A 15,268-nucleotide genomic window follows, 5' to 3' on the forward strand; every position below is an offset into this window, starting at 1 on the left:
CTGAAAATGAGCATAATATGAGCACTTTAACACACACCTTGATTACCACATTAACAAATGAAGGTAACTACTGCATAAAATCACATTTTTAAACTGTGTTGCTGTGACCTAAATGGCCCAAAATTAAGCAGAACTTCTGCTCTTTGCTGCTTTTCTTAAGAGTTTGAAAGCTTCAAGCCAAACTGCAAACTGTAACTAAAAATGAACCAACTGAGAAATCCTACCCAACTCAAAATGGTGAAAATAGTCCCATCTACCGGTCCAATGAGTGAACTGCATCTTCACATACTGAACGTTGTAGTGTGTATTTATTGCAATTGGGCAGCTTCATTGGATTGCTATGTGTGCCAAATATGTGCCTGACAGTCATTTAAAAAGGATGTTCGAGATATTTGAGATACAGTCCAAAGTGCAATATCAAAGATGATTTTATTTACATAAATCTCCTTTTAAAACAAAAGGCAAAATAAACAGCTTTTACCATTTTTTTTAAAAAGCTTTCAGAACAATCAAACTAATTATCAAATTCCTTCATAGCTGAAACATGTCAAAAAGCCCCAGCTTTCTCATCATCAACAAGAACTTCATGGATTCCTTGCAGCTTATTTTCTGCGACCAGTAATTACAACAGTAATGAACATGAGTTTGCAGTCAAACCCTTAAGAACGTTCAGGCTGTGGAAGTCTAAACAATGTAATACTCGAGAGGAGTTGTGCTCCAAAGCGTTTTAAATTCACGTTTTTTTTTTTTAAAGCTCACAATGAAAACGTAGAGGGATCTGTATTGGCTGAGCTATACGGTCTTTTTCAGGGGCTTTCTTTTCGTTCCAGTGGTTCAAGATTTTTGGATCAGTGTTCAGTCGGGACACCTGCTGCTGGAAAACAAACCGAGGAATTGCTTCTTTGTAGCTCGACGTTACGATAAATAATCAGAATTGTAAGCCATGACAGTGTCTTCGCAACTTCAGGAAGAGTTAAGTCACAGTTTACATATCTGTAAATTCAAGACTTTTCCTTGCGCTCCATTATTTGTTGTGATGAAATGGATTCATCAATTCAACTGTTCCCGGCCCTGCAGAGGGACCCTGAGACTGGAAAACACAGTTTGAGACTTGAGAAAAAGGTGCAGTCGTTTTCAGTTTGTTGCCAAAGTTGAACAGAACGAGAACGCTTCCGTCTGTTCCAGTGATTAGAAACCAGGTGCATTCTGCAATATATGACCACACTTATGGGAACAAAAATTACATCTGCTCTTAAAACGTGACTAATAACCAACACGTGTAAGCAAAATATGGTACTTATTTTTTTTTTTTTCCCTTTTAAAAGAAATGCCAAGTACTTAAAGTCCATAGTTGACAAAATAAGTGGAACCTTTTGACTTTTACTGGAGGAGCATCGAGGAATAATCTTTTCACCCAATGCCAGCCAACACCATTATAAACAACAATTTCTGGGTTTGAAACAAGAATTTTAAGCTAACTAAATACTGATTTATGCGAGAGAAAATCTGAAATTTGCATAATTGGAAAAAACAAAAACAAACTGAAAAACTCTTCTCTCAATCCTAAGGGAGAACGTGTGCACATGTTTGTTTTATTATATGTACAATAACGTACACAATTGTAAGTGAGGTCACACAAGAGACCAGTAGTAATGATAGAGGTATATCAGTGATTACAGTAGCAAGTCACTTATTTTTTTTTCTTAAATCAGACAAACTCTGTTTTTCTTAGAGTTGATAGATCTCTCTCTCTCTCTCTCTCTCTCTCTCTCTCTCTCTCTCTCTCTCTGTTCCAAAATACTCTGTTTGAGTTAGTTAAGGACAAAAATGTTGAACGAGTGAATCACAAACTTGAGCTGTGATCAATCTGAAAGTCAGGATTCGAGAGCACTCGAGGCTGGTTTAGTAAGAGCGTGAGTGTGTAATCTATGTTTCTGAGCGCGCCGCGGACAAAGAAGTAACCCCCGAGAGTGTTAACCAATCACATTTGGCAAAAATAAAAAAAACAGCTGGAGGAAAGTAATGACAGCAGGTTTTCAAACGGAAGCAAACTAAAATGTGTTCTTGTGCTCAAATGGGTATCCTTCTACAAACTCCTCCATCCTGACTCGCAGATTAAAAAAAGCTTGAATTTGTTTATGCCCTCCACAGTTTTGCCGTTTTATAAACTAACACACTCTAGTGTTTCCCTTATAAACACACTGCTAGAGAACAGGAACTGCATCTTTAGGACATTGTCCACGCACACAGGCACACGCACTCACACTATCTTTGTGGGGACCCGTCACTGACATAATGCATTCCCTAGCCCCTTACCATCACAACTAAATGCCTAATCTTAACCCTTACCTAATTCTATCCCTAATCCTAAAACCAAGTCTTAACCCTCAAACAGCCCTTTAAAGTTGTGGGGTCCAGCATTTTGGCCCCACAAAGCTGTCCAGACCCCACAAGTATACTATATTCCCGGTCTTTGGACCCCACGAATGTAGTTAAACAAGAATACACACACACACACACACACACACACACACACACACACACACACACACACACACACACACACACACACACACACACACACACACACACACACACACACACACACACACACAGCAGCTACTCTTTCCACAAGCCCTTTTAGAGTGAAAACCCAAACTCAATCGAAAAGAAACTAACATGAAAAAAAGAGAATGACATCCCTGACATTTTTTTTCCAAGAACAAAATTAAGATGCTGTTGTTTTAGAATTCTTTTTAACTTAAATATAATAAAGATATATGTATATTTCTTTCTATAGATCTGTCCTCGTCAGTCCTCGGTGGAGTCTGTGTCATCGTTGATATAGTCTTCTTCTATTGGCGTGCAGCCATTCTGAGTCCCCCACTCGTCCTCGTCGTACTCTATGCTGTCGTTGTCCTCCAGCAGCTCGTTGTCGAGCTCCGCCGGTCCTCCTGCGGCCTGGCCGCCGGCCGCCGCCGCTCCTCCGTTGGCCAGCGGCTCGGCGGCCGGCTGTCCACGCTGGTTGTCCCCCGGTGCAGGCGGCGGGGCTGCGGCGGCGACGTCCTGCGGCGCTGCGTAGCCCCCGTTGTTGTTGGAAAAGGCGGCTCGGTCTCGGCTCTCGTCCTCGATGTACACTCTCTGATGGCACATGGGACACGTGTCCTGGATGTAGAGCCACTTCCTCAGGCACAGCGCGTGGAAGTAGTGGTGGCAGGGCGTGATGCGGGCCGATGTGGCGAACTCCTGGTAGCAGATGGCGCACACGTCCTCGATGTCCCTCAGCTGGTTGCCGCGCACCTCCGGCAGGGAGTTGATCTTCTTGACGGCCGTTCGGCGGTTGATGAAGGTCTTCCAGCCGTTCCGCGCCTGCAGGTAGATGTTGAAGTAGGCGTGCAGGCACATCATGCAGGCGCGGATCTTGCTGCCCGACTCAAACATCATCGTGTAGGCGCCGTTGCCGAACATGATGACTCCGAACAGGAACTCGATGACGTTGCCCGTGGAGCGCACGTAGTAGACGTAGTCGTCCAGCTTCTCCCACAGGACGTTGGAGAGGCCGTCCGCCATGAAGAGGCCATAGACCGTCAGGGACACCACCACCTGGAGGGAGGGGAGGAGGGTAAGACACTGTATACTGTGTGCCGTACAGAGGATAAAACAGACACTAGCAACATCTGAGAGAGCATTCTGGGTCAATTTAATAGTTCTTCCTTTAGATAACTACACCTACAGAAAAAAACGTGGGTCTTTTGCTCTTACACTACTATTATAGTTTCTGTTTCCACCTACACATGTAATCCACAAGTAAGTAAGTAACGTTTATTTGTATAGCACCTTTCACAGATAAAAAAAAAAAAAAATAATCACAAAGTGCTTCACAATAAAATGTAATACAACAAGAAAATTTAAATACAAATAGAAAACATAAACAACCATTTCGACTAACTAAAAGCCTGCTTGAATCGCAGAGTCTTCAATTGCTTTTAAAAAGATTCGACAGAATTCACACAACGTAGAGAGGGAGGCAAGACATTCCCCAGCTTAGGAGCTACTACTTGGAATGATCGGTCCCCTCTAGTTCTAAAATGAGTGCGGGGAACCACCAATAGCCTCAGACTACGGGTGGGAGTATGACGCTGTATCAAGTCAGAGATGTAGGGAGGAACTTGACCGTGCAGGGCTCTAAAAGTAAGGACCAGGATTTTAAATTGAATTCTATACTGGACTGGTAACCAGTGACATTCTGCTCAAACAGGTGTGATGTGTGCTCTTTTGCTAATGTGAGTTAAAAGCCTTGCAGCAGAGTTCTGAACAAATGAACTATTAGCATTTTCCAAGCTGCTTATACCTTCAAAGACATGTACAAAAAGGAAAGAAAGGTGGGAGAGAAGAGGCTGAATGTCCATCTTCTATCACAGAATAACAAACGCTGAACCTCACCGACTCACTGTGTACATTTTCAAAACATTCGTTAACATTAGGCCTGGGCAATATATCGATATTATATCGATATTATATCGATATCGTGATATGAGACTGGATATCGTCTTCGATTTTGGATATCGTAATATTGTGAGATAACATAAGTGTTACCCGTCTCTGGTTTTAAAGGCTGGATTACAGTAAAGTGATGTCATTTTTTGACTTACCAGACTGTTCTAGCTTTTCCATTATTTGCCTTTACCCACTTAGTCATTATATACAAATTATTGATGAGTATTTATCAAAAATCTCATTGTGTAAATATTTTTTTGTAAGCACCAATTGTCAACCCTACAATAATGCCGAAATATCGATATTGAGGTATTTGGTCAACAATATCGTGATATTCGATTTTTTTCCTTATCGCCCAGCTCTAATTAACATTACACTTGGCAGCAGGTAACGCTAGCCTACCGTTAGCTGGTAGCTAGCTCAAACACGGTTAAAATGCTGGCAGCTCAACAGCCTAACGTGTGTCTGTATTTCACTGGGAAGGATTCCAACACCGGGACGTAGAACAGGCTGCAGCTAAAGACACCGTGGTCACTGCCGGAGTTGTAGGAGAAACCGCACCGACGGGACTTAATGGTGTGTTCAATTGCACCTCGCAGGCTCATGGTGCATTCAGTGTTGTTGTAAAGTACCCTTCTGCCATCTAGAGTTTCTTCTATTTGTCGTTTAACAGCAATTGACTTACTCACGCAATTACACTTAAATAAATTATTTAAATATGACCATATATAGCAATTAACAAGCCATTCTTTAATGTTGTTTTGTGCTCTTCTTTTTTTTGAATTATCGGTTTAGGCACCGTTTAGGCAACAGAACGTTTTAAAAGTATCGTTTTAGCACCAGTATCGATAAAAATAAAAAAAAATAAAAAAATGTAACAGTAGATTCCCCGTCCTCACCTTGAGGCAGAGCTCCACGCAGAAGGCGGTGACGGCGAAGAGCCAGGTGTTGAGGTCATAGGAGTGCCAGAGGGCGTAGCTGAGCGCCACGGGGAGCACGAAGAGCGCCAGGGACACCAGCAGGACCGGGAAATGGCGGCGAAAGGAGGAGACATGGGAGGCGCTCAGGGACATCAGGACAGGGTCCGTCATGCCGTGGATGAAGTGCAGGATGGCCGTCAGCAGAAGGCACATGTTCCGGCTCAGGCGGACCTTCAAATCAAAGCGAGAGAGGCTCAGTCACCGATACGTGATGCTAAATTAGAACCTCTGCTCAAGGTGTTTTGTCAGTAAATCAACAGGATGTTTTCCACATAGTCAGTTTAGGGTGCATGCAAGTTTCATCAACTTATGCCAAACAATAAAAGACTGAAAAGACTCTGAGAAGACTAAAGTCTGACACAATCTCACATCTGAAGACAATCTGTCATGTCAAAGAGTTTTTTTGTTACCGATTTTTTGCAAAGACTGGGGATGTTGCAGGGCCACAATTTCCAAGACTACAACTAGATTCGTTTTGAAAAAATTAACAAAGCTAGCTTGCTACCGCTAAGGTTAGCTGGTAACTTCAGAGAAAGTTTCCCCATTTTCTGTTCTGCTGTGCAGATGAATGGCGGTAGTACGCAGAGGTCTGCGTTTACCCGCCGGAAAATCTCCGTTGGATGACTCGCTTCAGAAAATCGGTTGAAAATCGGCAACTTTCCCTCTTTAGCGTTTAGCTTAGCACGGCGCCATGAAACCATAAACGGCACCGGCTCTCGCAAGTTTGCTGCTTCCCGTTTGGTGCTGGAGGGAGCGCACCCATTGGTTGATGACAATGTTCACGCGATTTAACTTCACTCCAACACGTTTGATTTTGTCGGAACGTCAAGACGGGGAAAAGTACTCGGACTGAGTGTTATGACCACCTCACACCAAACAATTGCGACGACGGGAGCGCGCCCCGACTCTAGCGAGACTCGTAGATATTGGAAATTTGTCTGCAACAGTGGAAGCGCTTGAAAAGTCGTTTGGTGTAAGGTCGGCGTTAGACTTAAGAAAGTTTAATGCCAATTAGAAGTTAAAATAAGACGTTAAGTCCCTGTAGCTTAGGGGTTACGATGGTGAGCATGAACTGCTCTAACTGTCTAGTTAGAGGGCAGGGACCTTTGCTGCATCTCTCTCTCTCCCTTGTTTCCCATCACCTCTCTGCAGTCTATAATAAAGGCTGAAATATGCAAACACTGTTTATAGTAATGAGCAATGGCATGCAAGTGTGCAAAATAGGCTTGACCCCCTTATACCATTATATTATGAAATTATACAATTATAAAAAATAAAAAAAAAAGTATTGGTAAAAAACATAAAAAAATACCTCAGAGCAACACTCACTGGAAATAATTAAAAACAACTATAAAATGATAATAAATTAACATGGCACAAAATAAGGTTACTGTGTTGTATAAAACTGGTATTTTAGAGGCTTTAAGAAGCCCTTCTTAATTGTGCTTTGGAGGGAAAGATGGAGAAAGCCGCACAGAAAGTCAACATGTTAACAGTGGAAGAAAGCGAAAAGAAAAGAATAATCAAAGAAGGTGAAACGTTCAGAAACACATTCGGCATAAAATCGTGAGCATCCGCTGTCTGCTTCCCCAACAGTTGTGTGTCCACGTTCCCTTTTCTACATTCACTAATCGTACTCGACTCATTAATCAATCTGTTAATTAGCAATTTAAGCGGGGAAAAGTCGTTTTGGACAGTCAGCTTTTTCCTTTCGAGCAGCCCATACATGGAATACCATGACCACAAAACTACAGAACATCACATGTATCAAATCCTTCTCTAAATCCATAAAACTATAAAAAAAAAAGTTTAAAATACAAATAAATATTGCAATATATTTCGATACTGTGCGTAAGGCGATATAATGGGATATTTTTAAAGTATAATTTTAGAAAAATATTTTAAAAAAAAGACGATGTGCATAAAAGTCAAAGAAGTTCATATTTAGGTAAACAATTCAGTACACAGAAAATCAAACTGCCAGTTTGGGATTGTGGTTCCCAGGTTCTTAGTGAGCAAATGTTTATATGCTAAAGTAGGCCAAAGTTCAGCTACATTGTTAGCTTCTAGCAAAAAGTCAGGCTGCTAGGCACTGTTAGGCAAGGACACTAGTGGTGCGTCTCAGCATAGCCATCTAGTGGTAGGGGGTTTAAACTGTTCTACATGAATATTTTTGCACATAAACTAAAAAATAAAAATCTGTACAGTATTGCAAAATAAAATATCATGTATATATATATTTTATATAAAATATAGTTTTATGTGCATTTGTTGTATTGTCCCTGCTAGGGACTGCAGATGGAAATTAGCCTGTGTGGCTAAATCTGGCACCTTTACATGTTGGACTCTGTACTCATGTTGATTAAAGCCCGAGACACACCAAGCCGATAATCGGCCGTCGGACAGGTCAGACGAGTCTGGCGAGGTCAGTGACTCAAGTCTGTTCGGTTTGTTCCGTGCCGTCGTCCGTCCGAGGGGCCGTCGTCCTTCATTTTGGCCGATTTGACATGTATAATCGGCGGGGCGGGCATTGCTGGCAGTCGACTCAAATGACCCATCTGATTGGTGGAGTGCTAACCCGGAAACGGGGAGCGGAATGAGCGTGACCAGAGTCTCTCAAAATCTGACGAAAATCTTTTAAAACTGACCTTTGTTGATCTGAAATGAAGACAGATTCAGCAACTGCACGGCCTATTTCTCTCTTAAAATGTTTTCAGAAGCACGTTTCGGTGAACTATTTTAGTACAATATGAGATCGTATTCTGAACAAGCCGCCATGATAGTCTGGCTTTGAATTCCCGGAGAAACCAGACCCACGTGACGCGTTCGTCCAATCAGCTGCCGGTTTTCATTTTTGGGCGACAATACAGATTAGCGCCGCCTGCTGTTATGGAGACGTATTACGTCTCGTCTCTTCGGTGTGCTCCGAGGCACTTTTCTGACCAACTTGGGGAGACTGATCAGCCCAACTGCCTTTTCTGCCGACGGTCGGCCATCTGGTCGGTGTGTCTGGCCCTTAATGTGCGTTGCCCCTTTGAAATAAAAAAGAGAAAGGAAAAAAAAAAAAAGGTCGTGCATCCTGCAGGGACATACCAGGCGTTCCTCGGGGTTCAGGCTGCTGAGGCCCGTCTGCAGAGCCAGGATGAAGAACAGAACAGGAGCCACGAAGCCTAAACGCTTATCCTCCTCCTCGGTGGAACCTGAGGGGTCAAAATGAGACAAAACACTCAACTCCAGGAGCATTCTTATAGCTTTTATATATGGCAGAGTATAGATGTTTGTACAACACACACACACACACACACACACACAAAGACACACACCTATGAAGGCCAGGATGCTGAGGCCTAGGTAGTGTGCGACAGAGGAGATAACAGCACTCATCCCCAGCACGGTGAGCGTAGAATCACAGCCAGAGATGATCAGGTTACTGGTCAGATCCCAGAACACGTCCCAGCTCAGCAGGTAACCCTGAACACAGAGCAGTAGCACAGCTACGCATGTCACCATGACTTCAAAACTCCCTTTACTCTTTATATTCAGACATTCAGACAATGCATTCTCGAGGTTTATGCCTAAAAAAGGGAGTTTTTCCTCGCCACTGTCGCACTAAATGCTTGCTCTTGGGGGAATTACTGGAATTGTGGGTCTTTGTAAATTATAGAGTGTGGTCTAGACCTACTCTGTGTGTAAATGGCTTGTGGTGCAGTTGACAGACATTCCTTCCTTCAGATGTTGCAGACCTGCATTCATTTCTGCAGTGACAACCTAATTCAAGACTTTTTAAGACCTTTTTTTGAAATCACACAGAATGCAATTTAATATGTTTTTCACGGTCATACTGGTAAAGAACGATGAGAAAAAAAAAAAACAGTAGTGACGACAAGGCTTATAATTATTCATGAAGTACATTAATTTAGAGACATTTAAAAAACCATTTGTGTCAGTACTAACGAGGACTTCTATTTGATTAATGAGTCCTGCAGTCACAATCCACTGTTGCCACAATCCCACTTTTACCTAGAGATGTCCTGATTGCAAGTATGGAGCTGATATGGGCTTTTTTGTTTTTAACTGATCTGGGATCAGCAGTCACCCTGATCATTTACATTAATTAGCTGAGCACAATGCATAAGCTATTACAACATTTCAAGTAGATATGTATTTTATATGCAAGTTTTGTAATATGTTTTACGAAAATGCTAGTTAGATGTATTAAGCTGAGGACATATTTTAGTTACTATGTTTACTTTGATTTTTTTATTTTATTATTATCTAGGCAGATACAAGTATCGGACCGGGACTCGGGATCGGCAGATATTCAATATTTTAAAAAAGGATCGGGATGAGGGGTCAAAAAGGTAATCATCCCTACTTTTAGTTCATAGATTCGTATCGTCTCCCGCAGCAGCTTGCAACCACGTACAAAAATATTTAGAAATAACCTAACGATCTACAGCAGTGCAAAAACAAGTATTCAGGTCCTTTGTAAATGAGATTCCCTCTGAGGCCTTTTTGGAGGAACTGATTTCAGTGCTTTCCAACCTTTTTGAAGACCTGCAGATATTCATTCGAGTTTGAATGGTTCTGATTAGGGCTGGGCAATATATCGATATTATATCGATATCGTGATTTGAGACTAGATATCGTCTTAGATTTTGGATATCGTAATTACGATTGTAATAGGATAATCCAAAAGTAGGGCCTTGCTTACCCAACGTAATATTGGGTACCATTCGTCGACCCTAAAGTATCGGCACAATGTCGACATCGAGGTATTTGTTTTACAATATCGTGATATTTGATTTTCTCCACATCGCCCAGCTCTAGTTCTGATCTTACCTGGGAGTCGGAGATCCCGTCTGCGACGGCACCCGTGGCGTCTCCGCTCTCCCTCCTCACCGCCCGCACCACGTAGACCAGGATCAGCGCCTGGGCGGTGACCCGGGTCAGCCAGAACACCCGCAGCACGTCAGGGAATCGGATCCTCTTCCACGTGTCCTCGAGCAGCAGCTGAAGTCCGTAGATCCGGTACATGTGCCGCACAAGCAGGTAGACGTAGCGGCACGAGTAGTAGAACCATTTGAGCCTCATGGCCAGACACACGGCCGTGTTGAGAACCAGCGCCAGGCCCGAGAACACGGCCACCAGCTGCCTGACGTCGGCGGGCAGCTCGATCATCAGCCCCCACAGAGGGATCATGATGTCCAGGACCACCAGCGCGGCAAACACCGACTGGAGGTTGAGCAGGAACACGTAGCCCACGCCAAAAACAAGCTGGATGGCGGCCATGCCCAGCCACAGCGTCGGCCCGTTTCTGGGCAACAACCGGAACCCCAGTGCCGCTTTGTAGTACGCGCTGTAGAAGTCTATGTGCGAGGTGGCGTAGTAGTTGATGAGGACCGCCGCCATGCCGAGGAGAACGGCAAAGAAGAGGGTGTAGAACTTGAACAAGGCTTTCTGGGAGAGCAGCAGCACCATGCTGGAGACGAGGACACCTGAGACACACGAGAGACGCAGTTAGCAAAGACGTAACATTGATGAAAAAGGATGAAAAGAGTGATGGAACCATTTCCCATCACAGAGACTAATCTGTCCGCTAAAACAATATTAAGTGTTGTGGATTTTTCATGTGAAAGAATGGCCCGAATGCCTGAAACACAAATGAGATTAGGAAAACAATCAGTTTGCAGCCAGGATACAAAGTTAGCACCAGCCACTAGCCAAATGCTGGTAATGCTAGATTTTACTGTAGCGCGGCGAAGATGAAACGATTAGTTGTCAACTATTAAATTAATCTGAAACTATTTTGATAACTGATTCATCTATTTGAGTCATTCGTTATGAAAAAGGGTCAACGTTCTCAGATTCCAGCTACCTAAATGTCAATATGTTCTAGTTTCTTCTCTCCTCTGTGACAGTAAAGTGAATATCTTTGAGTTGTGGACAAAACGAGACATTTGAGGACGTCATCTTTGGGCTTTTGGGAAACACTGGTTGACATTTTTTCACCATTTCTTTTCCTTCCTTTAAATATGTTTGTGTATGCATCATCCACCATGGCAAACTCCTTAAGTGTTACTTACTTGGCAATAAATCCTTTCAAAACAGAGCCAGACCGATGTATCGGCGGGCTGATATCAGGCATTTTTCAAACTATCGGTATAGGCATTTCTAATGGCCGATAAATGAATATTTAAAAAATGAAATAAAAACGGACGAAACCCCCTTCAACCATGTTCTGAGTGTTGGCATTGCATAGTCTGTCCACCAGAGGGCGCTCTACAACCTCCCTGTTGGCAACACTCGGGTTTAACCCTTTAAATTTCATACCTTAAGTTTGTATTTTTATACATTTCATCTATCAGAACTTTAATATATTTTGATGTTCTTCTGTTCTGTTGTGACAATAAAACAAACAAGTTTATTTTTTAAACTGTATTATCATATTATTTTAGTGAGGACTACAAATAACTAATGTTAGGAAAATCTGTTTATGTTTTGTTACTGCGTTTCTGGATTTTTAAATATATATCGGCCGATATATCGGAATATCGGATTTTTAAGTCACCAAATATTTGTATCGATATCGGCCTTAAAAAATCCTTAGTCAATGTCCCCCTCTAACTGAGAAGCTTTCATTCAGGGGCAATGTTAAAGTTGGATCAGCTTTGTAAAGAGTCCCTTGACTAAATGGACTTAGGACACTGAACTTGGTTGGTGAAGAGGCGTTTGTGGATGTCAACATTTGAATGCATTCATGTTTATCTTTTTGATTTGTATTACTTTTGGGGACTTTTCCAAAGACTTGTTTTTTGTTGTAATTCCGTAAACACTCCCAGGTTTATGTGCTGGTACTAAACACAAAAGCATTGTGGGCTGGAGAAAGATGAGACTGTTGACTGACCCGCTTTATATATAAAAAGGCTCCTTATTTGGCCCGTTGCCTCTCCAAACCCAGACAGCTCTTGGCCAACACCAAAATGACTTCCATGGGGCCCTAAGCGGTTCAAAGGTCTACAAACTGGACAAACAGAGTTATGTAACCACCTGGTAGATGTGTGTCTGTGCACAGGGATTTCAGCTAATGACTAAAAACTTAGAGAGAAGCTTAACAGCATTGATCTTTGTTGGAAGAAGTGATTAATGTCGACTAGTTTCAGGGCACTGAGAAGCGTCAGCTAGGCCTGACCCGTGCCACAAAACATGAAAATGGATGTCATGAATTATGTAATATACAATAATTTAAATGTTATTTCAGATGAGGTGATTAATGAGTTGTGACAGGGCAGGCTGTAAAAGAAAACTGAAAGTGCACCAGACTTCAAAAAATGCAACAAGGCTCAAGCATTTTCAGTGTCACATCGTGATTTTTTCCATTTTGCCAATAGATTATGAATACTTTACAAAAATGAGATATGTGGCGACTAGAGGTGAAATTATTAGTCAAAAAATAATTTCAAGAGGTTTTCCCTTTTATTGTCCACCTGCCAGTAGCTATGTTTCCATTCACACGTTTTCGGTCTCATCGGATTTCATCTTGATCGATATACAGCTTATGCGATAAACGCTGATGGAAACGTTATTTGCCGAATAAATAATGAATTGCGGCAACCCGCCACAAAACGAAGAAGAAGTTTTAGTTCATTTCCGCCCAGTATTTCCGCTCTGTTTGCACACATGGCGGATGTTGTTTGTTTTGTCTTATGATAGCGAACTGAATATATTTGAGTTTGGGTCTGTTGGTCAGACAAAACAAGACATTTAAGTAAGTCAACTTGGGACCTGGGAAATTGTAATGGCATTTGTCTCTGTTTTCCGACATTGTATGGGCCATTTATGAATCGAGAATGAAATAAAAAAGATAATAATTAGTTGCAGCCCTAGTGGTTATTAACTGCAACATTAATTTGGTTCATATCACACATGCGTACACCAAGTTATATACATAGTTCAGCCCATGCTTTAGATAAGGTTCCTGGGGATAAAGTAGTATATTTTGACAGGCAGAATGACAGGCTGCCTAGACGTCCTCCGGGCAGTTTCTTTAAAAGGACACAGAATTTGACACGATACCTGTGATAAAATACCTGACTTTAGCGGTTAGCTAGCGAGTTGCTAGCATCAAATTAGACTGAATTAGGTTTGATACAAACTAATTAAACACTGTGTCAGACAAACCTGACTTGTATTTATGTTACTGCCGGTGGCTTAATCGGCTTTAGTCTGTGTGACAGGTGACATAGCTTCACACTGCTGACTAACGTCATGGCTAACGCAGCGTCAGTGAGCTAGCGTTAGCTGTCAGATTGCCGGGTGTTGTTGACACAGTTCGGAGGCTTTAAAATAAGACTTTAAAACACTTACCCATGACTCTGACGAACACCTTCCCCATCACCCCGACCCATCCCGAACCAGGGTCGTAGTAAGAGTTAAAAATGGCGTCGATAATAAAGATACAGGGAACTCGCAGAGCCACATCAAGCACAGCTAAGGCCTGCTGGCCTAGCCGGGCTTGAGAAGACGCCATGCAGGCTTCAGTGGAGGGCTGAGAGTCCTGGGGAGCCCCGGCTATCCGTGCAACATTAAAATAAATTAAAGTCCCTCAGCAGCAACCTCTCGCTTTCGGGTTTGTTTTGCCTGGCGTTTATTTAATAGGTGTGAACCTGCTGCCGTCCGCCATGTCCGCCAAGCTCAACCTCCTGTTGCTTCTTCTTTTCTCTTTAATGTCGGGTTGCTACCATCCGAAGTGTTATCGCCAACAACATAAGTTCTTCTCAGAATCCTGTCTCGTCTGGTCTGCTGTCAAATATTAGCATATCTTTGAAATTGAGTTGCTTTGGAAACACGGCAGAAGTTGCCAGTTGCCACCACAGGCTGTTGGTTCCGACGTAACGTGATGTCACTTCCAGCGTCAGAGGGTGTGGCAGCAGACGTAGCATTTAGCTAAAACAACAAATAAATGCAAAACAACAAATGTTACCCCCCAATTTCGCTGCTTTTTTATTTGAATTCAAGGAGTATATTAAGTCTCTCAAAAGTATAGACACTGACAAAACTGTCACACTGTTTTATGATTGTATTCATCCCCTTCTACATACATTTTCGTTTTTGTTAACACTGTATTTATATACGTCATCGTCATTATAAGTCATATTATTTTTGCTGCTTTGTTGTTATATGTCTGCTTCGAAGATTTTAAGGATTCTTTATATTTGAAAAAAAATAGTTCAATTATGAGTGTAAATGTGTTTAAAGAAAAGAGTCAAAGCACCTGTTAGATTCAAATAACATGGAGAATGTGAGGCAGACCTTATAATCATGGCTTAATTTCTAAGGCCAAAAGTAAACTTTTTCGAAGAAACAATTCGCACATCCAACAATTCTTCTGTGCTGTGCTAGCCTTGTTGACACCAACTGAGAGTGGGTCTGGGGAAGCTTCATTCACAGCCCATTTCCAAAGGGGCGTCTCCAATGTACGCCGCTCAAATGCCTCTGGGCGCAATTGGATAGTCCTTCAACCAATCAGACCAACGATCCCGGTGACGTAGCAGCGACAGCGGCATCAACTGGTTGCTGCGCTTAGGTGGCCGTCATGTTGAATGTAAACAAAAAGCTGCTCGCCGTCGATGTGCTATCGTCATCGTGTAAAGCCCGCCTCAAACGGTAGTGATTGGTGCCTCGATTTGGAAACATTGGAAACGGGCTTGAACGGGCTCTCAGCCAGACGGACTTGCAGAGCAAATCTCAAATTTGCCGGAAGTTCGTCAGGGTTTTCCCAGGCTAGTGCT

At 42.5% G+C, this 15,268-nt stretch overlaps 1 protein-coding gene across 1 annotated transcript; it reads right to left on the bottom strand.

The window, feature by feature from the left end:
- Positions 1–1,297: 1,297 nt before the first annotated feature.
- On the bottom strand, positions 1,298–14,377 carry rnf139 (ring finger protein 139). The gene is made up of 6 exons (XM_078267616.1): positions 13,845–14,377; positions 10,320–10,975; positions 8,801–8,948; positions 8,571–8,677; positions 5,397–5,648; positions 1,298–3,603 (listed from the first exon to the last, which is right to left on the bottom strand). The coding sequence occupies exons 1-6, from the start codon at positions 14,005–14,007 to the stop codon at positions 2,812–2,814; spliced, it is 2,118 nt and encodes a 705-aa protein (XP_078123742.1). The 5' UTR covers positions 14,008–14,377; the 3' UTR covers positions 1,298–2,811.
- Between the last annotated feature and the right edge of the window lie 891 nt (positions 14,378–15,268).

The sequence above is a fragment of the Sander vitreus genome, chromosome 14, assembly GCF_031162955.1.
Source record: "Sander vitreus isolate 19-12246 chromosome 14, sanVit1, whole genome shotgun sequence".
Classification (NCBI taxonomy): Eukaryota; Metazoa; Chordata; class Actinopteri; order Perciformes; family Percidae; genus Sander; species Sander vitreus.

Bases quoted from the DNA above. Each gene is read 5' to 3' on its own strand.
- rnf139 (XM_078267616.1), bottom strand. From the start codon at position 14,007: ATGGCGTCTTCTCAAGCCCGGCTAGGCCAGCAGGCCTTAGCTGTGCTT. The intron at 8,949-10,319 runs GTAAGATCAGAA...CTCTGTGTTCAG, and splicing joins ACGGGATCTCCGACTCCCAG to GGTTACCTGCTGAGCTGGGA. The intron at 8,678-8,800 runs GTGTGTGTCTTT...TTGACCCCTCAG, and splicing joins CAGCATCCTGGCCTTCATAG to GTTCCACCGAGGAGGAGGAT.